We start from the raw sequence: 26,461 nt of genomic DNA on the forward strand, positions 1-26,461 counted from the left end.
AACCTTTGGGTAGCGCTAAGGATAGCCTGCACACTTCCAGTGACAGTGGCAACTGCAGAGAGAAGCTTCTCTAAGCTTAAACTCATAAAAACCTTCCTGAGGTCCTCCATGTGTCAGGAACGCCTGAGCGGAATGGCAATGATTAGCATCAATCACCAGATATGCAGCTAGATCTCATATGATGAGGTTATAAATGACTTTGCATCCAGGAAGCAGGAAGAGAACAATTCTGAGGAGGGGGGTGAACTTCAGAGGGGATGGCATATCCCACAAATGTCTTTTTTGAAAATCATATATGATCAGCATCATTGTAAACTTATTGAATCATAATACCTGGTTAATAGCCCTATTAAAGGGATACTTCACCGCTTTTTCATATTAAACTATGTTATTCCCTTAACTAAAACGAGTTGTTACATACCTCTCTCGTCTCAGTGCGTGCACTTAATCTCTCTGACGTGCGGTGAAGATCTGATAGCATTTAGCTTAGCCCACTAAGCCCAGTTCATTCCCTATGGAACCAAACAGAAATTTAGAAGTACCAAACACCGCCACGTTTCCCCTATTTAAATACAGTTACACGAATAGTTGAACGATTAAGTATGGTGACAAAATAAAATGTGGTACTGCTAGGGCGGCTCTCGAGGGAGCATTGTGATAAGCTGACGCTCAAGGTGCTTCGCTCTCGGCTGGCCGTGTCCTCAAAGAGGCCGGCCAGCCTCATCTGTCCCGCGTCTGTTTAGGCATCGCATGGTGGCATAAATCAGTGGGCTCGCTGATGAACTTATCAGCGGGTCTTGGGACTTCTAAGGCACCATCTCAGTTCTCGCTGACAGTTCAGATGTTCAACTTTCCCGAGTGGAAGCCCGCTATGCGGCCTCTTCCCCCGGGGTGGAGAACCCGATGCTTGAGCCGTCTGACGTGCACAGCATCAAGGCGGGTGACGTTAAGCACTAAACATGCTACTTCATTCATAAATTAAAATAAGGGCGCTCAGGCAGTTCTCGAGGGGGCTGTCTGTAGTCCCCGCGTGGAAGCCCGCGTTGCGGTTTCTTCCCCCGGGTGGAGAACCAGATGCTTGAGTAGTTTGATTCCAAGGAATTAGACGTACTCAGCATCGAAGGAGTGAAGTAAATGAGAGCTCGCCACTTCATAATGCAAGGCTCGATCTCGCGTTGCCGAGGCAGTACGTAGATTACGGGTCTGCAATAAAATACGTTTGAACACACGCGATCGGTGTACATGTGATACTGTTTGGTGCGAGGCAGCAGTCAGTTCTCAGTGTTTATTGAGAAAAAACTCAACGCATGCACTTTTCGTGCATTTCAGTCTCGCTGGCTGTGGTCTTTTATCTCAAGGGATGAAAGCTAAATATGTTGTAATCGGATCGAATCTCACACTTGCCGAGGCAGTGTGAATAGTTGATGATTCCGTATGAATAAATATTAAAACAGTATTGACTGGTGGTGATTATGGCCGAATTTTAAAGCCGCACTTGGCTACTTTTGCTCTTGGGGTCCCCCTACAGTTTGGAAAAAATAATGTCCTCAACTACTGTCGTAAGATCTGTCATCCTACAACAGGGGATGCCATCGCGCGTGCATTTGTTGACATGACAGCCCTGATAGCCCTGAACTAGTGATGCTCGGGTCGTCTCATGACCCGCGGACCCCGTATGTCTATTTAATGGTTGTGGGTGCGCGGCGGGTTGTAAAAATATATACAGTGGTGCGGTGCGGGCCAAATAACTTCATAAAAGCGTCCCGCGGGTTGGTGCAGCACTAACAGTTCCCCTGAACACTGCAAGAGGAGTTCAGAGTTCTTCTGGCGTCGCGTGTGAAATGTCTTCATCCCAGGTAACGTTACAGTCAGTGGCATGTTTCATCATGTCATATGAATATAATTTCATGGGTTTTATTTTTTTCAAACGCCAAATAATCACGATGCTCACGTTTACAAGCCTGCGTCATTATAGTAGTCTATTGGTTACCGTTTTACAGAATCTATATGATACTTCAGTTCAATGTTTGAGTGGTAGATAATCACCTTAACAAGCAGGACAGCATCGGTCGGGCACGCCTCCTTCAGCTCACGCCGACGAGCAAACGCTGGTCACATGTTGATCCTCGTCCTGCCTTTAATCCCATCACTTTTTCGTTTCCTCTTATTGCTTTCCTCCAACAAAACCTTTTCTTTCGTATTTGTCTCTGCTGCTTTGGACATGACTATATTATACGCTCACACGTCCGAATTTAACGAAGTGTGTGTGTTGGTGGAAGTGACGTATATGCCGTAAAGCAGTCGAATTTTGTAGTTCTTTTTGTTCTCGGGTTACTACCCGAAACCCCAAGTTTAAAAGTACGATTAAAAACGATACAGACCCCATCAGGCTATGGCAGACGTGTCATTCAACCTATTGTAAGTTGATTTATCATCACAAGAGTCTTAAAAAATATATTATGAAGGTTGAAAAATTACCTAGTGCTGCTTTAATTCTGACTTGGGGAGTTAGATATGTTCCATCATATGTTCTATCATTCAGACCTTGTTCATTAATGGGTGATTATGGTGGCATTTAAAAATCTGAGGGTTTAAATGGGCTTTATCTGACTTTTCAGATTTTTACCTGTTGGTAAAGGAGGCCATAAAGTGTCCCTCCGCCAGACAGGGAGTGCGGCTTTTATGGCCGCTACTTCGTAAAAAAAAAAAAAAAAAGGATCGGGGGGTTGCGTCCCATAATAGATCTGAGGTACTTGAACTGTTCTCTGAGCTGGATTTGAACGAACATCATTTTACCACTGGGTTCATGAGCGCGCGCCTGCGGATTATTGAGCTGATCACACAGGCTGCGCTCCGCTCATTAGTCATTACAGGCTAGTTCTCGATAATTATAGTTAATGTGCCATGCAGGGCTGGTCTCTCGGGTGCATGGGCTTAGGTAGGGTCGGGCTAGGTTTTTTTGAGCCGATCTAAGGTCTAGTTCTGGCTAAAAATGTAGTTATTATGTGACGCAGTTCCGACGCAGTAAGAACTTCCCTTGATAGGGTACGTCTCAGGTTATGTATATAACCCTTGTTCCCTGAGAGGGAACGGGCACTGCGTCTCGTCGCCACACCGCATATCGCCTGAGAGCGCTTGCTTCATTGCGATAATTGCCGTTACTATGCGCCGGCCCCCCTTATGTAGCTTCCGGGTATGCTGTCACATCTACGTCATGACGCAACACCAATCAAGATTGGAATAGTTTCATTCAGATTTCAGATGCGCTGTCGCTAAGGGAGTATCCCCAAATTCGTCGTTCCGACGCAGTACTCGTTCCCTCTCAGGGAACAAGGGTTATATACATAACCCGAGACGATTTTATACCATTTTTGTGCACTCGTGGTTTTGTAACTTTTGCTGCTGAATTATTCACTAATCTAATTTATTCAAAATCTATAGTAATAGGCAATTTTTTTTCAGAAATTGTGATTTTATATATTTTTTTATTTGTTGTTTTTCTTCATAATGAAGTCTGTATTTAGTTAATTGTGTTTAACTCACAAAAGAGTGATTTTCAATTCAACACACTAAGGTTTAGAAATTCTACATAGAATTTTTAAACAAAACTGCATTGGTATCGGATCGTTTTAGTATCGGTATCGACTGATACTCAGAATTTTTAATATCGAATCGGTTCTGAAAAAATGGTATCGGTGCATTCCTAGTAAAAACCTTGTGGCGACTTACAGAAAACGTTTGAACTCTGTCATTGCCAACAAAGTACTTTGTTAAAATATAACAAAGTATTGAGATTAACTTTTGATATTGACCAATACTTTTTTTTCCACCATAATTTGCAAATAAATTATTCAAAAATCAGACAATGTAATTTTCTGTTTTTTTTTTCTTTTTTTTTCTCATAGTTGAAGTGAAGCTATGATAAAAATTACAGGCCTCTCTCATCTTTTTAAATGGGATAACTTGCACAATTGGTGGCTGACTAAAAACTTGTTTCTATATATATTATATGTATATTCGGTTCTAGTGTGTCACACAAGTTTGAGCTTCCATGTTTACCCTTCCGGCAACAAGCCGGGGCCTATGCACAAAACTAGGATAAGGGATTAAGCCGAGATATCTTGGTGATTTTGTCATCTGTATGCAAAATTTAGTACACCGCTGTCATGTAAACGTACCCTTAAGGCACACTCATACCAAGAACAATAACGATAATGAAAGATAACTGTATTTTAGCAGATAAATTGAGCCAGGATCACCAAGATCATGTGCTCATGTGCTCTGTCACATGATTGTAAATTGTAAACAAAATCAAGTCACATTTCATTGATATAGCACCTTATACAATAGAGATTGTTACAGCTTTACATAATAAACAGGAAAATAATGATCCATTGATACAGAGTTAAATTCTGCTGTAATGCAGCCGTAAAAATAAAATAGTGTCATTGTTCAGCTGAGATCAGTTTAGTGTTTATTAAATTCTGTTCAACACTGATTATGGATTGATATCATTCAGAATATTTCATTCCCTTTCGGGGAACTCGAGCTGCGTCGAAACGCTGTGAGAACGCCTCTGCGTTAATGCGTCGTGAAGCGCCTGTAGAACCATTCCATCGGAAAATCGATCGATCGTCGGCGTGATGACGTCATCGACCGGAAGCTATAAAGCGTCCGTGAAAACAAACAGGAACTAGCTTCTGTGCCTTCAGCAAGCGATCTGTGTGAACCTGTCCGTCTATTTGGTGTTTTTGTCTGTCTATATACAAGAGTTTTTCCACCCTTTTGTTAAATATTGCTATATTAACAAAAAAAGAGAAAATAAATAGATAGAAAAATGGCGAGTAAAAGCAGCAATTTCAGGAGGTGTGTTCATCCCTGCCCACGCTACATCACGGGTGGGGATACACACTGTCTGTGTGTTGCCTGCTTGGGAGCGCAGCATGCCCAGGCAGCCCTCGAGGGGGCTGCTTGTGAGCATTGCGAAAAGCTACCATTAAGAACGCTGCGCTCCCGCCGGGCACTCTTTGAGGAGGGTGCCTCGGCTCGTGTTCCCCGCGGCTCTGGTCCCGCTGCTGCCGAGGCAGAGCGGAGGCTGCAGTCGTGGGGATCACAATTGGACGTTGCAGAGGGGTTAGAGACATTAAAGACAAAAAAACGTCTCGGTTACGTATGTAACCCTCGTTCCTTGAAGGAGGCAACGGAGACGTTTTGGCATTTGTCTAGCGTAAGAAGCTCATTTGAAACATTACCGCGGCTAATTTAAGAAAATGACAGCTCCGAAGAGACGCCGCTTTAGTTCGAGGTAGTGCTAACAATAATAAAGAAAGACGATCAACACCTTATGTGTTACCACTGAAATGTAGATGTAGCCTAATATATTTCCAAAAGTAAGCCCATTTTAAGCTAAATGCACGCTTCATACTGTCGTCTGCCCTGGCTTGAGTGTTTTAGCCTGTTTACTTTTTGCAAACCTTGTGAGCGCGCAAACCCAAACGCTGTGACCTCGCGTCAAATGTTTTTATTGGTTTATTAAGTACAAACAGGCGAGTTATGAAAAATTGAGTGTGAGGGATATGTTCACTTCACACAAAGATTTTGACGATCAAAGATGAGACGGCTAACTGTAGTAGCGTTTAGTCCACTGTATAATAGCCTAATTTAGAGATCTTTTTTTTTTTTTTTTACCGACAACTTTGATTGGTTAACGTTGATACGGTCAACCATCGGTCAAACGGTCATCGGTTAACATCCCTAGGCAGGTGTTAACTTTACCAACAGTCTTGCTTGAAAAAAAGGTTCTAAATAAAATAAAAATGTCGTCCATACTACCTTTATTTGTTTTGTATATCATGTATATCAACTGCATTTCCACATTGCAATTTTGTATAGACTATTCATAAACTGAATTAACAGAAAAATTGCTATATTGTTATGTATATCGTTATCGGGATATCAAATGAGTTATATCGGGATACGAAATTTTGGCCATATCGCCCAGCCCTACTTGCCACTGTCGCCTTTGGCTTGGCTTGCTCAGTTTAGGGACACTAAAATTATGATCCAAATTATTCAACTAAATATACAAAAAAAAAAAAATGAATTAGGTTTTATTTAATTCTATAAACTATAATACTGATCTGCCAACATTGTCGCTATATGATAAATTAAAATAAGCTAATAACATCACTGTTTTCTCCAGAACGACTGTACAGCCAAATCGAATTGTGTTGCAATATTGTCCTGTTTGACACTGTGAAGCTGCTTTGACACAATCGCGATTGTAAAAGCGCTATATAAATAACAAAAAAAAATAACAAAAAAAACAGTGTAGAAAATAACCTATTTGTTATAAGTTATGATGTTTTTTAATGTAAAAACCGCACAAATGCCATTAGTTGACCTCAGACAACAGTATAAAAAACGATACTCAATAGTCAGTTCACGACACCTTTAAAATAGCGTACCGGTAATAGGGCCACTTTAAAAAATGCTGGAGGGAAAATAGTTAATTACAAGAAAAAAACCTGATTACTTGATTAATTTTCAAAATAATTGGTTAATTACTAAAGTAACAAAATAATTGATAGTGACAGCACTACATTTTAGGACCATGTATTGCATTTGCTAATTAAAAAAATCACATTTACAAGATAAATTTTTTATATAAAATGGGCACAGCTCTTAGACATGGACACATATGTCTTCTTGGCAACATGATAACCACACCAGTTTTACTTGCAGTATGCAAGAAAAAGAACACCATGCAAGAAAAATGATAGCAAGATAGCAAGAAATCTCCAAAGCTCCTACTCTTGACAATGCATAATGATTAATGAAAGTGTTTATTTAAATAGTGAGCAAAGAAAATCAAATTCTCCTAGAAACCATTCTATCCCATTAACAGAAGACGTAATCTGCAGACTTGAACCACTTGTCTGTTACAGTATAGAGCTCATGGCAACTTCTCAACAAACATTGTATGAGGTCTACAGCTAAGAAGGCTGGAGACTGTGGCATGCGATAGATAGATAGATAGATAGATAGATAGATAGATAGATAGATAGATAGATAGATAGATAGATAGATAGATAGATAGATAGATAGATAGATAGATAGATAGATAGATAGATAGATAGATAGATAGATAGATAGATAGATAGATAGATAGATAGATAGATAGGTAGATAGATAGATAGGTAGATAGGTAGATAGATAGATAGTGATTTGTGTTGTTGTTCTAGCTCATGTGCACAGGTTAATTCATGGACATTGGCACATGATGGAACTGTTGGCCTGTTTGTAGGCCACATATAATGAGGATGCCTAAAGACCAGATTTGCATCCAAACACCTGTTTTCTCCGTTTATTCTTCTTCTAACTCACAGTTAAATACAGGGTGCTTTGCGCTGTCATGTGATTTGTTGCCTCTGATTTCTCTGCGAGATCAACTGAACTGATGCAAGCTAGGAGGCCCAGCAGATGATAATAAAACACCGGTAGGCTACTGCATTGCCAGGGTTTATGCAGCTGTTCGTCTAAACTGCAGAACCAACATTACAAACGTATACACAAGGCTTAGGTTATATTGCATGTTACTAAAGTGTCAAATGAACATTATTTAAAAACAGCGGATGCGATGAGAGATGCAGAGATGCGCCGCATCCTGACACACAAGACTAGCTTATACAGACACTGAGCCCAAGCCATTGAATAATTATGTCAATAGCATTATTGTTATTATTTTCTTTAAACTATGTGATCACATTGGTCTGGTCAATCATGATGAAAATGAGAAGGTTAATTACCTAAACACGGGCTGCTGTCTGTCTGCGATGATGTCACTGTTCCTCGCTTTTTTCTGTTTCTTTGTGTACAAATCTTATTTTTGACCTTAATGAATATTACTTTATTTTAACATTTCACTTAAATGTTTGGCTTTAAATATAAGCCCTCAATCTGCTCTGTATGTTGTCCAGTTACCGCAAGTGTACGATGAAGATGGACCGACCTATTCCTCATATAGGGGTGCATGGGACTGCATGCTGTTTACACAGTACCAATAACACAATATAGTTTAACTATAGTTTGGGATTTTTTTATTGCCTATAAAATTAATACAATTACTGTTCATTTCTACATGATTAATAGGCATGCGTTCGCGTGTATGTTAACTGTTGAGTGACCATAATTCACTGTGTAATACATGGACTCTTCCGGAGCGCACGGATTCTTAGCAACAAACCAATGTTTCCATCCGGGTTCTTATTCAGATGACTAATATTAAAAGCTAATAATATTTATATTTATATCTATTTCTAAACAAATAAAATAATAAAATTGTATTGGTATATTGTTATTAGGCTATATGAACCTAACATAGAAACCAATCTATAGTTAAATTAAGCTTTTCCCACCGTGTTTATTAACACATATCATGCTATTAGAACAACTTTAAAATTTACAGCAGCCTATACATATACACATATACAGCAGCATATACACTTGTTTATATTTAATATAAACGTTATACATTTTTAAAATATTTAAACCAATTTTGATTAGCCTCGAAGGCATGTGGCTTGTCATTTGTCAAACTATTTGTAATTTTGTAACATTAGCTACTGTTTGAAAGATAGGCCTATTTTAATATGGCATTAAGTGAATTTGAACAAAATGGCAAATAACTCAATTAATCAGGTAAGACTTCTGTTTCATCAATGACTTTTATTCTGCTCGCCACTTGATGGCGCCACGACTTAACTGTTCGTCTTTTGTTTGTGCATACAGGTTTCTTTTCTTTTTTCTTTTTTTTATTTCTTTTTTTTCTTCTTCTTCTTCTTTTTTTCATGTTAATAAATGCATACGCTAAGGAAAGCACTTAATATCACCCGTGTCTGATTTGTATCACGGGGAATTATGAACTACATCATTTTATTTATTTTTATTTTTTGTTTATTGAAAAATCAGTTTCTCATCACAGTCTCATCAAATTAAATTGTCAATATCTTGACGTTTTTTACCTTTAATTCTTAATTTCATTAAAAATGTAACTACTTTCTTACTTATAATCAAGTAAAACTTGAGTTGAGTTAAAGTAAGAAAGTACAACAAAAAATCATGTAATTATGTAGCCTATTAAATTATATTCAGTATGAAACGTAGTGCAGTTAAAAGTAAAATATTATTCTCGAATGTTGTAAAGTAAAAGTTTCCCAAAGAAGAACACTGATAAAGTACATAGCCTAGTTTACTTGCACACACAAAAAAATGGAGTTGAAAAATACTAGAAGTCAATGAGGCCCATCAACTGTTTAGTAGTATCAAAGGTTTGGAAAAACTTGAGGGTGAGTAAATGATGACAGAATTTAAATTTTGAACTATTCCTTTCCCTGCAACTCCCTTTTTGAGAATGAGTAAAAGGTTCATACAGGTTTGACAAGTTATCTCTCAGTAGAAATCAATAGCCTACATTCTCCCTGTGATGGCCTTTGGAACCTGAGAGTGTCTTTTTGTTTTTCTCCACTGTTTTGGGGTTGAGCAAAGGGCCTGATGACTCGTATTTACTTCTTCATTAACACATACTCTAACAGGAAGTATAACTAGCTCAGTTGGTGGTAAGACAAAGACTTTCTATGTTAATCTAGACTCTCAAACAGGAAATGACTATGACTTCTCAGTGCTCCAGAGACTTTAGCTGAAGAGCATTTGTGGTCATCAACCAGTTTGAGAGTTCCTTCTGTATGAACAGTGCATGTGATGGCCCAGACAAAAGATCCAAACTTTGGGCATTCATCAGGCACTAACTCTGCCCTTCAGAAACTGGACACGTTAGCTAGCCGATTTTTTTACAAATATCGGAAAGGAAACCAGGAGAAAGGACTAGAGAATGAGGGGCCACATGTGTCAGAGTACACTTGCCTTTGGGATGCAACAAGTAAGTCTAACCCATTTCAGAGATATATGTTTAAATATCTCATTATATTATTAAGAAACAACCTAATGAATGTTGTTTTAATGCACTAGAATCCTGTATCTTAAACTGGCTTACCCTTGATATTAACTCATAGCATTCTATCTCTGATTATTTTCCCAACCATTACAGACTGAAGGATATGTAGAGTTTTTTTTTTTTTTTTTCGTATTTAGCTGATGAGCGCAGAGTGAAACATGTTAGCCTTGTTTGCATATTTCTGTACACTTTGATCGCTGTCAGACTTTTTGTGGTTTCAACAGGAAGAGAACAGTTTGCTTCTCACAGCCAGCAAACAAACCTGAAGTTTCACTTTAGTGAAAGTGGCTGTTAAAAACTGACATCAAGTTTGCAACATGAAGTATTATCTTTCTTTAGTTTGAGCAGACCTGAAGATAGGCTTCCCTACACAAAGCTGAAACTGTCACAGTGCACTTGATTTCTGTATTTCTCATCACAACACTCTTGGTTCAATGAAATTACAACCTAAAATTTAACCAAATTCTATACTGATATGCATCTGACAAAGAGATGCAAATCAATTCTCATGTTCAGGTGGTAGGCGGCACCTCATAAAATACATCATACAAGTCCATAGGCTGATATATATTAGTATGTGTGTTGCAGCTGGCCTTATGAAAACATGTATAATGCTGTCAAGTGGAGAGATTTCAAATTAATAATGTTGTCAAGTGGACTAGATTATAGCCTATTGTTATTATGCAAAAGTAAGTTACCTGGTTGCCTTAAAATTTTGAGTTCATTGAAATAAAAATTTTTAGTTAATACGATGACTTTTTTTTTTAGATTGGACAACCTTTATTAAAATATTATTACAAGATATTGTAAGCATATTGGGTAATTGTGTGTGTTATATTTGTGATGACGCAGTGAAACATGCCAAATAGTGCTATTTTCATGATTTATCAAAATTATGTGGTTCAGATTTTTTTTTTTGTCAGTAATATTTTGAGTTTCTATTTATTAAACAAATTTCCTTCATCATATCAACTAAATTTTTTAATTTCAATAAACTCAACATTTTAAGGCAACCAGGTTACTAAGGTAAACCAACAAACATGTTTTACAGTGTATTGATTAGGGTGAGTAAGGTTATTCCGAGACAATACAATCAAGATTAATCAATAAAAAGAAGCAATTGCTGACAATTTAAAAAAAAATATATTGTGTGATGCTGTTTGCTTTATTTAAGCAATTCATCTTTATTTAACCCCATTATATCAGGTTTCTGGTTGAAATATCATTGCTTCATGTTAAATTGACTTAAAACTCTTTACTCAGAGACATTTGAAATAAAGACTCTTTGACATAAATTCTTGTTTTCATTTTGAAATAACATGTTTCAATCAAGTAACCCAAACAAACAGGACTTTCATCTCATCATGCTTTGCAAAGGGGCTAAATTAAGAGATTAATTATTCAAATAAAGTGCTATTTTATGCATTTTTAACAATATGAGAAAAGGGAGAGACTTTTTAATGTTTAATGTTCTTTTCTGTACCCCCATTGTGGTGGTAAATCTCCAAGAGCACCAATCTGAACAAGAGTAAATTATGTTCAGAAAACTTTAAGAGAGTGATCTCATTCACTTTGGATGGATTTTACTCATCAGTGCAATTAACCAAGTTTAAGTTCAAACAAATCAGTTCAACTGTGTGGAAATAATTTTATTAAGTTAGACCAACAACTTTTTTTTTTAGTGCATGTGTCCAACTCTCAGTTTGAAGTTTGCAGTGTTGTTCTTTTTATTTGCATAATCTCTCTGCATTGCTTAACTGTAGGCCTACAGGTAATTGAGTGTAGCTATAACCTTGACCACTCAAATTAAAAGATGGTTATTGGATGATTAATCACTATAGCATCTCTGTTGCTGCAAACAGAATGGCAAGACTGAACTTAGTCTATTAAATTAGTTTTCTTGGAGCCTTTATATTAGGTGGCCTTAACTACTATATACTAATATTTTAAATAATCATTTGATACAATGCACTTATTGTGTACATGTTTTTACATTGTACTTACATTTTAAAAAATACCTGCTTATAATAAATTTCTGTAATTACATTTGTAATTAAACAGTTGACAATTTCCTTACATCATACCATACCCTTAAACTTACTCATACCACCACACCTGTCCCTAACTCTACCCGTATCTCACCTCAATATCAGTAAGAGTTTTTTGCAATACAATTTGATCACAGTACATTGTACTTATTTTTTTTTATGTAAGTACATAGTACTTAAGGCCACCTAAAATAAAGTGGGGCCGTTTTCTTGACATGAAATATCCACGTAAACTCAAATCAAATATGTTTTACCCAAAAAAGCAACTTGATATCTTTACAGTCAATATAGATATAACACACACTTTTTTAGTATTTTTATTTGTATTATGTCTAACATATGGTGTTGGCAGGAAGTGCGCTGACTTCACTGACATTTGACGTTTCCTGGCTTTTTTTTATCTTGCTCAAAAACATAAAATAAAATGTATTTCCACATCCAAACCCTTGCGAAGCATGCTGGCCAGGAGATACTAACAGTTATACAGCACAGATCCAATTTAAATGCATTAACTTCTGTTTTATTTATTTTATATCATAAAATTATGCATTGAATAATCCTTTGCCAATGTATACTTCTAACTGGTGATAATTCTGTAATCCTTCCCGTTTAGTGAAAGAATTTTTGGCAAAAGCCAAAGAAGATTTTTTGAGCAAATGGGAGAGTCAGCCACAGGTATGAGAGCTTTATTATAGTACACATAAAAGTCAAAATCTGTTTTCTCAAGCAGAACTAATTGTTGACTTCTGCCTTTGGATCTGCAGAGCACATCATGTCTAGATGACTTTGACAGGCTGAAAACTCTTGGGACTGGATCTTTTGGAAGAGTAATGCTAGTCAAGCACAAACAGTCAGGACAATACTATGCTATGAAGATTCTGGACAAAGAAAAAGTGAGTATCTACTGTATGTCCTCCTGCAGGACCCAGCAATTGCTATGTGTCCTCTTTAGAAGACATTTGTTTTTTGTTAATATTGTTTTTGTATACATATTAACTAAGTAATATAGTGTCTCCAGAGCAGAATGGATAATATTTAAAAAAAAAAAAAAAAAAAAAAAAATTCCCAGAAGAGTATGATTTTACAATGGTTAGTTGTGTCACTTATAGCCTAATGGTTAGAGAATCGTTCTTATAACCTGAGGTGGGTTTGAGTCGCAGTACCGACAGGAAATGTAGATGTGGGGCGTGAATGACCAGCGTTCTCTTACACTCTCATTACCCATAACTGAGGTGCCTGTGAGCAAAGTACCTAACCTTCAATTGCTCCCCGGACGTCGCAGCAAAAATGGCTGACTCCAAGTGTTTGTTCATGCCTCCCGGTGTGTGTGTTCAATACACACTGCTGTGTGTATACACTGGGATGGGTGAATTTCACGAGTATGGGACCATACTTGGCTACACATCCCTTTCACTTTCATGAAGGCACTTATTCATTCAACGTCTATAGATAGGTAGTTTATACAAATTGTAAAAATGAGTTGTATGAACTAACAACAATAATAAAAAAATAAAATAAAGTTGGTTTGTGATTGCAGTCGTCACCATTATTTTATTTATTTATTTATTTATTTATTTATTTATTTATTTGTTTGTTTGTTTGTTTGTTTGTTTGTTTGTTTGTTTGTTTGTTTGTTTGTGTATTTATTTAGTTATTTTTTATTTTTTCACATCTCTGTAGAGATAAAAAACTTCATAAAAATGATTCCCATTCTCACAGATCTGTGAAAATGACAAAAAATGCTGTATTATGCATGCCAGACAAGTTATTGCTGATGTCACCTGTGCACATTCAAACATGCATGCCTAGACTAAACACATAATACACATGTGCATGCCGTCACCATTTTAACAGATTCATGTTTTTGAAGTTTACACAGAGATGATAATGGTATTGTTAACACATTTTCAAAATCTGCACTTTGAAACTTAATTCAAAGTTTGCATTCTTAGGCCACCAAAATGCAGCTGTTGTGTAAATGAACGGACAGACTGCATTAAAAGTTTTCTGTTTTCTCTTATTAACTAATTATTTTTACAACGTAATTGAATCAATCAAAAACATATAAGCTGGACAATGACGTTATTCTAGAGCCACTACACAGTCAAAACTGTTTTATTGCATTAAATTATTAAATTATATAAACTGCAACCCCATACTCAACAAATGCGATGCACTGTGAATTCTGACACCTTTCTCAGAACCAGCATTAACTTATTCAGCAATTTGATCTACAGTAGCTCATCTGTTTGAAGGCAGTCTTTGTCCCCCATGTGCATCAATGAGCCTTGGCCACCCATGAACCTGTTACCGGTTCATCACTGTTCCTTCCCTGGACCACTTTTAATAGATACTGACAACTGCAGACCAAGAACACAAGAGCTGCAGTTTTGGAAATGCTCTGACCTAATCTAGCCACCACAACTTGGCCCTGTCAAACTCGCTCAAATCCTTATGCTTGCAAATCCATATGCCCATTTTTCCTGCTTAACATATCAACTTCAAGGACAAAATGTTCACTTAATGCCTAATATCTCCACCCATTAACAGGTGCCATGATGAAAAGACAGTACGTGTTATTAATTTCACCTGTAATAATGTTAGGCCTGATCGGTGTAGCTATATAGTTATCATCCTCCGTGTGTACTTTATACTTGTGGATCAAAGTTCAATAAGCTTGCATTTTGAAGTTAAGATGAAAATTAATATTGCGCATTTCCATTGCAAATACGACTAACTGTAGACCTTAAACAATTTCAGTCTGCTTAATTTTTATCAGTTAGTTTTTATATTGGGTTACTTCTACAAACCAAATCAATCATAACATTTAATCATTCAAACAAAAAACAAAAAAACGTTACAATGAACAACACAAATCACCCTAATGGTGAATTGAAACAAAACATTTTTAACAACAATAAATAAAAGCTACACTGTGTGATATTTTCCCCCATCTAATGGTGTAAAGGTATATGACCATTCAGTGAATATTAGTTTCTGTTTCTCTCAATTCTGATTTCGTTTTAACTCCTAAGGTGGCCGATTTAGTCCAAGATTAACATGGCAATCCCCCTCTTCACATTCGACACGGTGCCATCGAGTGTTAAAACGCGAAAGGCGAAGCTTGAATTTATGGGTTTGTCCCTCTTTGGCTACTGTACTTTCAAGATGGAGGGGCAACATGGCGACCGGCATTCGAACCCCTCACCCGTATGTATTTTAAATGGCATATTATAAACTTACAAAAATACTTTATTACTTGAAAGAAGTAAATATACATTAATGAACACATATATTTTTGAAAGAACTAAGTGTTTTTAGCTAAGAATAAACTAAAAAAAAGTGTAGCTTTAAGGTAAAATATAAAATAATTCCGAATGACAAATATTTCCATTTGCTCAAGTCCCCAAGTTTCACAGACAAGGCTTAAATCTAGTCCCAGACTAAAATGCATGTTCAAGCTGTCCTAATTGAAAGCAACTTGCACTGACACATCTTAAAATATGTCAGTGTCATTGTTTTGTCTCAAGATGCACCCAGTAAAAACTACATAAATGTCCTAATTTAACTAAACGTCATTAAATTGTTATTATGACATTTAGATAAAAGTACTAATTCTGTCATGTTTAGTTTTGGTTTCAGTTTTGTAGAAGACTTCCCTATATAGTATGCAAAAACAGTATTAGTATAGTATTTCCAAAGGCATAGAATTTGATAAACAGTAGGTGAAAAGTGCCTGGATGACTTGCTGCTGCTGAGATTTGAAGTGCACATTTGATGGACACTTCAATACTATCCCATGAAACCACAGGAGGGGATATATGAATGGCAGTGAAGCGACACAATTGTAGTTCACATGACAGTAACAACATGCAAAATGTAGTACGTCTAAAGTTAATTCATATTACCCATAATCATACTATAATATAGAAAGTACTTTTTGAACGGCTGAAAATTTGAATTCAAATGTATTACCTAATTAGACAGTATGATAATTGGACATATTTTAAGACTTTTAAGGGTGTGTTCCAACTATAAGGGTATCACACTTCTTAGCCTCCCTGGAAAAGTATATGTCAGGATTCGGCCGATAGTGAAACCTCGGATTCAGGAGGAACAGTGTGGTTTTCATCCTGGTCGTGGAACACTGGACCAGCTCTATACCCTCTCCAGGGTTCTGGAGGGTTAATAGGAGTTTGCCCAACCAATCCACCTGTGCTTTGTGGATTTGGAGAAGGCATTTGACCGTGTCCCTCGCAGCGTCCTGTGGAGGGTGCTCTGGGAGTATGGGGTCCGGGGCCCTGTTTAGGGCTTTTAGGTCCCTGCAGGGGCTTTGATCTCATTGGCGGCAGTAAGTCAGACCTGCTCCCGGTGCATGTTAGACTCCAGCAGGGCTGCCCTTTGTCACCGATTCCGGACGTAGAGTGTCCGGTTTGGGGACCATGCGATTTCATCTATGCTTTTTGCAGAAGATGTTGTTGTGTCGGCCTCTTCAGACAGGGACCTTCAACATGCACTGGGATGATTTGCAGCCGAGTGTGAAGCAGCTGGGATGAGAATCAGCACCTCCAAGTCTGAGTCAATAGTTCCTCATTCAGAAAAGAGTGGCTTGCCCGCTTCAGGTTGGGTGAGAGTTTCTGCCTCAACTGCGCTCTGCAAGTATCTTGGGGTCTTGTTCACAAGTGAAGGAAGGATGGAACAACGGATCGGTGCAGCTTCAGACATGTGGTTGATGTACCTGTCTGTCGTGGTGAAGAAGGAGCTGAGCTGTAACCGGTCGATCTACATTACTCTCACCTATGGTCATGAGTTGTGGGTCATGACCGAAAGAACAAGTTCCTGGATACAGGTGGCCGAAATAAGCTTTCTCTGCAGGGTGGCTGGGCACTCCCTTAAAGATAGGGTGAGAATCTCGGTCACTCGGGAGGAGCTCAAAGTAAAGCCGGTGCCCCTCCACATCGAGAGGAGCCAACTGAGATGTGGCATCTGTTGCCTCCTGGACGCCTTCCCGGGGAGATGTTTTTGTCATGTCCCACTGGGAAGAGACCCCGGGGAAGATCTAGGACACGCTAGAGGGATTATGTCTCCCGGCTGGCCTGGGAACGCCTCAGTATTCCCACGGAAGAGCTGGAGGAAGTGTCTAGGGAGAGGGAAGTGCATGTTTCATCCATCCCAGTGCATGTTTCGACTGTACAGCCAAATCTAATTTAGTTGCAATATTGTCCTGTTTGACAATGTGAAGCTGCTTTGACACAATCGCGATTGAAAAAGCGCTATATAAATAAAGTTGATTGATTGAGGGAAGTCTAGGCATCTCTACTTAGAATTTTGCACCCGTGACCCAGCCCCGGATAAGCGGAAGATGATGATGATGATGATAATGATGATGATGAGGATGATGATGATGTTTTACTGATTACATCAGCTTGCTCCTTGTTTAGTTCATCTTTATCCTGTGTATGGCCCTTAGTTTATTCAGTTATTTGTCTTGTGCTCTTCTTCATTGTTTCTCATGTGGGTTATAATATTTGTTTTTGTTTATAATAAAAGCACTGCATTTAGAGCCCTCCTCAACTCATTTTGCTTGACCCGCCATAACAAAAACAATAATTTGATCTGGTTTACAGAAGACATCCTTAATTAAAAAAAATTAAAAAATAAAGATTTGCAAAAGAAAAGTAGCAATTTTTTATACATTCAATTTCCTAATAACTGAGTCCTGGTGTTCTCTACAGAGGACATAATCATTTTCAAATTTCAGGATATTCAAAAACAGGTCAAATGTCACTATTTAAATTGAGTCTCGCTGGCCTTGTTTCATGGGTAAGAATGAAATGTAAAATGGTACACATTTATTTACAGAGCGTAGAGGAAACTGAAACTTCCTCTGCTGACAGGATCCAACCACAGAGAGCCATAATGTTTCCACTGATGACTATCACGTAAACACAATAAATTAACATGGCAGTGTAAAATTTGCAGTGTTAAAAGTTATGAATTCCCAAATAGTTAAATTAACAATCTACAGTGTTAAAGAGCATTTATTCAGTGTAATTATGGGGTTCTACATATTGTACATTAGTGTTTTACACTGAAAGATAGATTGGGACCATATATGATATGAAGGAGTGTTAAAATTAATGCTTTAAGTGTTAATTTGAAACTGCGTTTAGTCTTACTGTTTGAGGGGCTTTTTACGCAACACCATTTTCAAATAAAAACATAACTTTTATGTATTCTGGCTGTTCATTTGCATGATAATGGCGTTTTTGGGGCCTGAAAACACACATTTTTGAAAATGGGATTCAAAGTGCTAGTTTTGGGAAACAATATCGTTATTGTCTTTGTGTAACTACAAAAACACAAATTTGTAGTGTTTCTTTACAATGTGACATTGCATCTACTGGCCTGGCATGCATAATACAATGTTTTAGTCTTTTTCGCAGATCTGTGTGAATGGGAAACATTTTAACAACGTTAAACGTTGTTGCTAAAGAAAAAACGTTTCCGTTTTTAGTAGCTGACATCTTAGTCATGTAAACTTATTGTCATGTACCAAAACACATGGTGAGAGGTATAACACATTAGAGAGAGGATTGAGCGTGGAACGTTTAGCTAAGCATTTAGCTAAAATAAAGTTTTTAGTTTTCTCATGTGTATCATGTGTACCGATCTGACAAATAAGGGGGAAAAAAGCAAAATGTGTTGTGAATGACTTTATGAAAAAGAAAAGTTAAGAAAAAGTCATCATGTTCAGATCCAGCTGCTTTTTATTCTTGAATTAAAGTTGCAAACAGTATTTTAAAACCGCAAATAATTGATGGTGTTTTTTATAATAGAAATACAAAAAGGCTAATGCGGTTTTATTTTATTGTAAACGTGTATGTGAAAAACCATGTTTATTGAATTTAACATATAAAGATATAACATAAACATAAATATTTTCAGTTTTATTAAAAGGGAATCAGGTTTTTTTTTTCTTTAAAATAAAAAATAAATAAAATATGTTACAGAATTTTACAATATACTTTAAGACTAGAAATGTATTTGCTTTGCTTTGGTTTCGTTTGGTTATTCATGATTTCCCACATTTTTTTAATCCCTGTTTTTGATTATTTTCAGGTTGTGAAGCTCAAACAGATAGAACACACATTAAACGAGAAGAAAATATTACATGCAGTGTCCTTTCCTTTCCTTGTGAAGCTGGAGTGCGCTTTTAAGGTACATGAGATATTTATACTGAGAAGATAGACAATAGGTGCGTCTCAATCAGCTCCCTAGTTCAGTAGTCAGGGCTGACCAGGAGTCGGCCATTTTAAAGGCAGTCTCAATTACAGAATCCAGTGCACTGAAACATTTTCTCCCTAAAAAGTCCCACAATGCACCGCAAAACCCAGGCTGCATTGATACTCATACGTTTCCTTAAAGGGATAATAAAGGCCTTCTGGAGTTAAGCGATCCATTTGTGTAAGAAAAAGATACATATTTAAACTTTACAAACTGTAATCTCTAACTTCCGCTATACAAGCGTTCACAACAGACTGTCAGACTGGCGTTCACAACAGATATCGTATAAGGATGTTTCGGTGAGAATATGCTAGTTCTCGTGAGAACCGATTTTTGTTTTGCTCTGTCCTCTGTGCCTCTGCGTTTGTCACAAGAACTTATACTACGCCTGCATCCTACGTCATACAACGCCAGTTTCTAATGAACACATATAGGACAGTTAGCGGAAATTAGAGATTGCAGTTTTAAAGTTTTGAATATGGATTTTTATTTTTACAAAAATGCATCGCTTCGCTTCAGAAGGCATTTATTAACCCGCCAGATCCATGTGGAGCACTTTTATGATGAATAGATGCACTTTTATGGACTTTGAAACAGCCATTCACAGCCATTATAAAACTTAGAAGAGCCAGGACAGTTTTTAATATAACTGATTGTATTTGCCTGAAAGAAGAATGTCACATACACCTACAATGTGAAGGTGAGAAAACATGGGCTAATTTTAATTTTTCGGTGAACTATCCCTTTAACGGAAGTTCTGAAGCGCAAAACTTCAGTCACGTGAGCCAACTCAGTACATGTCGACATGCGCTATATGTTTTTTTTAAATAGAAACCATTATTTTATTATATTTCAGCATAAACAAAATGACGAATGAAATGCTTCACGTATGTATAGCAAGCAGAGTATTGTACAAGTAATGTCAGAAATATATCAGCTCTGCTGTTGTTCATAAATATAAATAATAAATGTTGTACAAAGGATTCATCAGTATCCCAATGTGTAGTGAGTCAGCATCCTTTACTATCCTTTACCATTGCCCGAATTTGTGTACCTACTAATTCATGAGCTTGGGAGCTAGAGAGGTGATTGAGATGCACCCAATGTTAAAGTGTGTGTCTGTAGGAGTGGAATCATTGGCAGAGCTACTGCAAAGCTGCAAAACATAGATAAATTGTGTTTCATGGCATTGTGGTTTTCATGTGATGTGTCAGTTCAAAAATTCCCTTAACAGGATAATTCAAATTTATACATGGTCATGGAGTATATCCAGGGCGGTGAGATGTTTTCACATCTGAGACGGATTGGAAGATTCAGGTGAACAGCTTAAAAACTAGATAATAAAAACTCTTTACGGTGTGCCTTTAGCACTCTTAATAATAACAACCATGTTTTTCCTTATAGTGAGCAGAATGCACGTTTCTATGCTGCTCAGATTGTTCTGACGTTCGAGTATCTTCATACTCTAGACCTCATCTACAGGGACCTAAAACCTGAAAACTTGCTCATTGATCATCAGGGATACATCCAGGTATTCAAGTCACTTGGCTGCTGGTCTTCCGATAAAATGGTACCTTCACTTTGGTCTTGTATTTATACATTATTATGACATTTGAATATGATTAAGGTAACAGACTTTGGGTTTGCCAAACATGTCAGAGGCAGAACTTGGACACTGTGTGGTACGCCAGAGTACCTGGCACCAGAGATCATTCTCAGCAAGGTAAGAAAACACGGCAGTTGTTCTTACTCCTTTAGGAGTTCAACGAGGCCTCAACGTTTTCTCTTTTCCTTTGTTAGGGCTACAACAAAGCAGTTGACTGGTGGGCATTGGGTGTTCTGATCTATGAAATGGCTGCTGGATATCCACCTTTCTTTGCTGATCAACCTATTCAGATCTATGAGAAAATCGTATCTGGCAAGGTCAGAAGAATTTTTAAAATTTGGAAGAAAAAATCATAATGGCCCTCATTTATCAAAAGTGCGTACACATAATTTCCAGCGTACACCTTGCGTAGGCCTACACCCATAACCATGGTGACTTTGAGATTTATCAGTATGGACGTTGGCGTAAGGCATGCTCAAATCCGATGCCAGCTCAGGAGGTGGTGTACACACATTTGAGTTAGTGCGAAAATGCGCATAAAAACAATCCTAACACCACAAATCGCAAAGATATGATATGACAAAGATATGCTATATTATGACGAACTGTAAAAAAAAAAAACAACAACATAGTAATTATAAACTTTGGTGCATGTGTAAAATGAGGGCGTGGGGGAGGCGGAGACTTGAATATATAGGGGCGTGTTATTCTAATGACGATCGTTTTTCAGCCACGGCATTTATCAAGGGCGGGTATTGCGTACACCTAGCCTAGAAATCTAGACGCACCCTAGCAGCAGCAAATTTAATCTGCCCGAAAGTGTCGTCTAGCAAGTCTCAATACCCTTCTGAGCTGTATTCCCCTAACTCTTGCCGGACCAATCACATCGTGTCTAGAGCCGGTGGGCAGGGCCATAATGACGACGGCCGAGTTGCGTTTGCGTGCTTCTAGTAAACACAGAAACTGGCGAACGGCGGCGGTCTTTCGAATCAGCTTTGGACCTGGAAGACTTCGGAGTTAAGCTTTTCCCTGAGAAAAGAACAAAGAACGGCACTGAAATCATTCTTAAAAAGTGTAGATGTGTTCGGAGGTTTGCTGACCGGATACAGTGAATGTTTAATCTATCAACCAGCACTGTTTCACCTTCGTTGCTCTGGTTGGTGGTAGCGCTATCCTATCGCGTGCAGAGAGAGTTTAAAAGACAACCGTTTATCCCGCCCCTCGGATTGAGCCCCGTCTATGGTGAGTTTCCAGACCAAACATCTTGATGTGGGTCTGGCTTGTCAGGCTAGCGTACACCTGGATTGCAGAGGTGCACACAGCTTAATAAATTAGGCAGAGAGGAGTGTAAGCATAATCTTACGCCAACATATAGACCCGTTTCTTCACAAGGTTGATAAATGAGGGCGAATGAGTGTGTGTAAATGAAAAATTACTAAATAATCTTTTATAGATTCCCAAGTTTTATGAAGAAAATGTGAGTGGCTGGCTGTTTGCACGTACAATTTGGGGGCAAGAATAAACACCTTTACAGGAGCATTTAGCCCACTTGCACCCTACCTTAACTCTCAAAAATAAAGGTTCTTAATTGGCATCAGTGGTTTCATTAAAAACCTTAACATTCATGGAGCCTTTTAATTGTAGAAGGGTCGGGAAAGGGGGAAAAGGGGGAAAAGGGGGGTCATCCCTTCAGACCCATTTGAATAAATCTGTCATACAACATGACACAGACAAGGTCATGTTGGTCCATTTTGGTCCAAAAATAACAAAAACTACTTCTTTATTCAGCATTGGCTTCTCTTCTGTGTTTGTTTTCAATCCTTAAATAAAGATTCAAACAGTTATGAATCAGCATATTCATTCATGATTCGGATCACCAATGTCACGAATCATGAATCAATACGCTGATTCATAACCATTCAAATCTTTATTTAAGGATTGAAAACAAACACAGAAGAGAAGCCAATGCTGAATAAATTCATAGTTTTGTTATTTTTGGACCAAAATGTATTTTCGATGCTTCAAGAGATTCTAATTAACGAACTGATGTCACATATGGACTACTTTGATTATGTTTTTATTACCTTTCTTTCCAAATAGCCACTATAAAAGTGACTGTTACTATATTTTTGAGGTAGCATCAATGAATTATTCGGCTGACAAATGCATCCTTTGGAAGTTGCAGCCTTTGAAATGAGACACAGTTGAATGCTTAAAACAAGGAGGAAAAAAAGTTTACCAATGAAACTAATGAATGACAGAAGCAGAAAAGACACAACGGGTCTGGAAATGTATTCAACATTTGCAACAATGCATTGGGTGTTTTTTTGTTTTGTTTGTTTTTTTGTTTGTTTACATAATTAGTGATTATTGGACAATTATCAAAACTCAGATGTGAATATTTGATTTTACCAGGTACGATTCCCCTCACACTTCAGTTCAGACCTGAAGGATCTTCTGCGCAATCTGCTGCAAGTGGATCTCACAAAGCGCTTTGGCAATTTGAAAAATGGAGTCAGTGACATCAAAAACCACAGATGGTTTGCCACAGCAGACTGGATTGCAATCTATGAGAAGAAGGTGTGGCATCTTGTTCTTTAACACCTTATTCATACTTTCAGATTTCAAGTTTTTGATTGATTCTGGAGAACTGCTCCTTTGCACTGTTTATTTCTTCATGTATTTTACAGGTTGACGCTCCCATCATACCAAAGTGCAGAGGGCCTGGAGACACAAGTAACTTTGATGAGTATGACGAGGAAAACATACGGGTATCTGTCACAGATAAATGTACAAAAGAGTTCTTGGAGTTCTAGGGTACCTGTAAAAGCTTTAGTAGGGTTTTCTTTTAACAAAAAATCTAAAAACATGTAATTGTATTTGTACATTGCTTCATTCAAAGAGACTTGAAAATTGAAAACATTGGTAATATTCAGTGAGCTGAATGCAGGTGCATGAAGTGTTAGTCTACTGTGTTAAAAAAAATCACTCTTCTCCTTCTTTTTTAAACATTTATGAGTAAAAGTAAAAAATTTACTTTAATGTTAATTAATTTATACAATGAATAAAGTAATTTTTTTATACAATGAATTAAGTGTGATTACAATGATTAAAGTCTGTCTGTTACACATTGAACAAAAGTATGTCCAGTATATATATATATATATATATATATATATATATATATATATATATATATATATACACACACACTCACCTAAAGGATTATTAGGAACACCTGTTCAATTTCTCATTATTGTAATTATCTAATCAACCAATCACATGGCAGTTGCATCTGCCCGCGAGTGTCGTCTAGCAACTCTCAATACCCTTCTGAGCTGTAATCGCCTAACTCTTGCCGGGCCAATCACATTGTGTATAGAGTCGGTGGGTGGGGCCATAATGACGACGGCCGAGTTGCGTTTGCATGCTTCTAGTAAACACAGAAACTGGCGAACGGCGGTCTTTCGAATCAGCTTTGACCGCGACTCTGGAAGACTTGGAGTTAAGCTTTTCTCTGAGAAAAGAACAAAGAACGGCACTGAAGTAATTCTTAAAAAGGGAAGATGTGTTCAGAGTTTTGCCGGCCAGATACGGTGAATGTTGAATATATCATCAAGCTCTGCTTCACCTTCGTTGCTCTGGTTGGTTGTAGCGCTATCCTATCGTGTGCAGAGGGAATTTGAAAGACAACCGTTTATCCCGCCCCTCGGATTGAGCCCTGTCAATGGTGAGTTTCCAGACCAAACATCTTGATGTGGGTCTGACTTGTCAGGCTAGGTCAAGACAATCTCCTGGACTCCAAACTCAATGTCAGAATGGGAAAGAAAGGTGATTTAAGCAATTTTGAGCATGGCATGGTTGTTGGTGCCAGACGGGCTGGTCTGAGTATTTCAAAAACTGCTCAGTTACTGGATTTTCACGCACAATCATTTCTAGGATTTACAAAGAATGGTGGAAACAGGGTGGAAAGGGGAAATCATCCAGTATGAGGCAGTCCTGTGGGTGAAAATGCCTTGTTGATGCTAGAGGTCAGAGGAGAATGGCCCAACTGATTCAAGCTAATAGAAGAGCAACTTTGACTGAAATAACCACATGTTACAACAGAGTTATGCAGCAAAATATTTGTGAAGCCACGACATGCACAACCTTGAGGTGGATGGGCTACAATAGCAGAAGACCCCACCGGGTACCACTCATTTCCACTACAAATAGGAAAAAGGCTACAATTTGCACGAGCTCACCAAAATTGGACAGTTGAAGACTGGAGTCAGAATTTGGCATAAACAGAGCATGGTTCCATCATGCCTTGTTACCACTGTGCAGGCTGGTGTTCAATCAATCAATCAACTTTATTTATATAGCGCTTTTACAATCACGATTGTGTCAAAGCAGCTTCACAGTGTCAAACAGGGTAATATTGCGACAAAATTAGATTTGGCTGTACAGCCGTACTGGAGAAAACAGTGATGTTATCAGCTTATTTTAATTTATCATATAGCGACAATGTTGGCAGATCAGTATTATAGTTTATAGAATTAAATAAGACCTAATTCATATATTTTATTTGTATAATAAGTTGAATAACTTTAATCATATTTTTAGTGTCCCCAACTGAGCAAGCCAAGCCAAAGGCGACAGTGGCAAGGAACCAAAACTCCATCGGGGCATGATGGAGAAAAATAAACCTTGGGAGAAACCAGACTCAGTCGGGGTGCCAGTTCTCCTCTGGCCTATTAACACACCGTGTAAGATTATTATTCTGGCAACCTTACAGGTCGGAAATCATATTAGATCGGATTATGGTGTTGGTGGTGTAATGCTGTGGGGGATGTTTTCATAGCACACTTTAGGCCCCTTAGTGCCAATTTGGCATTGTTTAAAACCACGTCATACCTGAGCATTGTTTCTTACCAAGTCCATGACCAACATGTACCCATCCTCTGATGGCTACTTCCAGCAGGATAATGCACCATGTCACAAAGCTTGAATCATTTCAAATTGGTTTCTTGAACATGACAATGAGTTCAATGTACTAAAATGGCCCTCACAGTCACCAGATCTCAACCCAATTGAGCATCTTTAGGATGTGGTGGAACGGGAGCTTCGTGTCCTGGATGAGCATCCCACAAATCTCCATCAACTGCAAGATGCTATCCCATCAATATGGGCCAACATTTCTAAAGAATACTTTCGGCACCTTGTTGAATCAATGCCACGTAGAATTAAGGCAGTTCTGAAGGCCAAAGGGGGTCCTAATAATCCTTCAGGTGAGTGTATATATAAATGCTCAGTTGTCTATTGTTCTTGAGTGCGGCCCCAAAGATGGCAATATCTGAAATCCTTATCCTTTTGGGGACATTTTTTGAGTCTCCATGAGGAAAACAGCTTATAAACCTTACTATGTGATGTTTTTTAAAAATGTAAAAATGCAGAAAGTTCTCTCTGATGGGTAGGTTTAGTGTAAGCTATTATTATCTACAGTTTATATATAAAATGCTGAAGAAA

At 37.8% G+C, this 26,461-nt stretch overlaps 2 protein-coding genes across 4 annotated transcripts in view; one reads left to right on the forward strand and one right to left on the reverse strand.

Annotated features, from left to right (window-relative positions):
• ttll7 (tubulin tyrosine ligase-like family, member 7) overlaps nucleotides 1-8,007 on the reverse strand; it is a 141,589-nt gene extending 133,582 nt beyond the window's left edge. For 2 of the 3 annotated variants that reach the window (XM_067431711.1, XM_067431712.1), the window contains exon 1: nucleotides 7,809-8,005. The gene's annotated coding sequence lies outside the window, so the exon portion shown is untranslated. Of the gene's footprint in view, nucleotides 1-7,808 lie in introns of all 3 variants that reach the window. The other variant, XM_067431714.1, reaches the window with a different exon arrangement.
• Nucleotides 8,008-9,518: 1,511 nt separating this feature from the next.
• On the forward strand, nucleotides 9,519-24,060 carry prkacba (protein kinase, cAMP-dependent, catalytic, beta a). Its single transcript, XM_067431705.1, has 10 exons — nucleotides 9,519-9,937; nucleotides 12,674-12,735; nucleotides 12,825-12,953; nucleotides 19,183-19,281; nucleotides 20,582-20,664; nucleotides 20,752-20,878; nucleotides 20,975-21,070; nucleotides 21,148-21,270; nucleotides 23,369-23,533; nucleotides 23,644-24,060. The coding sequence occupies exons 1-10, from the start codon at nucleotides 9,760-9,762 to the stop codon at nucleotides 23,767-23,769; spliced, it is 1,188 nt and encodes a 395-aa protein (XP_067287806.1). The 5' UTR covers nucleotides 9,519-9,759; the 3' UTR covers nucleotides 23,770-24,060.
• Nucleotides 24,061-26,461: the final 2,401 nt, after the last annotated feature.

This window comes from Pseudorasbora parva, chromosome 22 (assembly GCF_024679245.1).
Source record: "Pseudorasbora parva isolate DD20220531a chromosome 22, ASM2467924v1, whole genome shotgun sequence".
Taxonomy (NCBI): domain Eukaryota; kingdom Metazoa; phylum Chordata; class Actinopteri; order Cypriniformes; family Gobionidae; genus Pseudorasbora; species Pseudorasbora parva.

Excerpts from the sequence above, each read along its gene's own strand:
- prkacba (XM_067431705.1), top strand. The coding sequence starts at position 9,760 with ATGGCCCAGACAAAAGATCCAAACTTTGGGCATTCATCAGGCACTAAC. Across the intron at positions 20,879-20,974 it reads ATCATCAGGGATACATCCAG|GTAACAGACTTTGGGTTTGC; the intron begins GTATTCAAGTCA and ends AATATGATTAAG. Across the intron at positions 21,271-23,368 it reads AGAAAATCGTATCTGGCAAG|GTACGATTCCCCTCACACTT; the intron begins GTCAGAAGAATT and ends TGATTTTACCAG.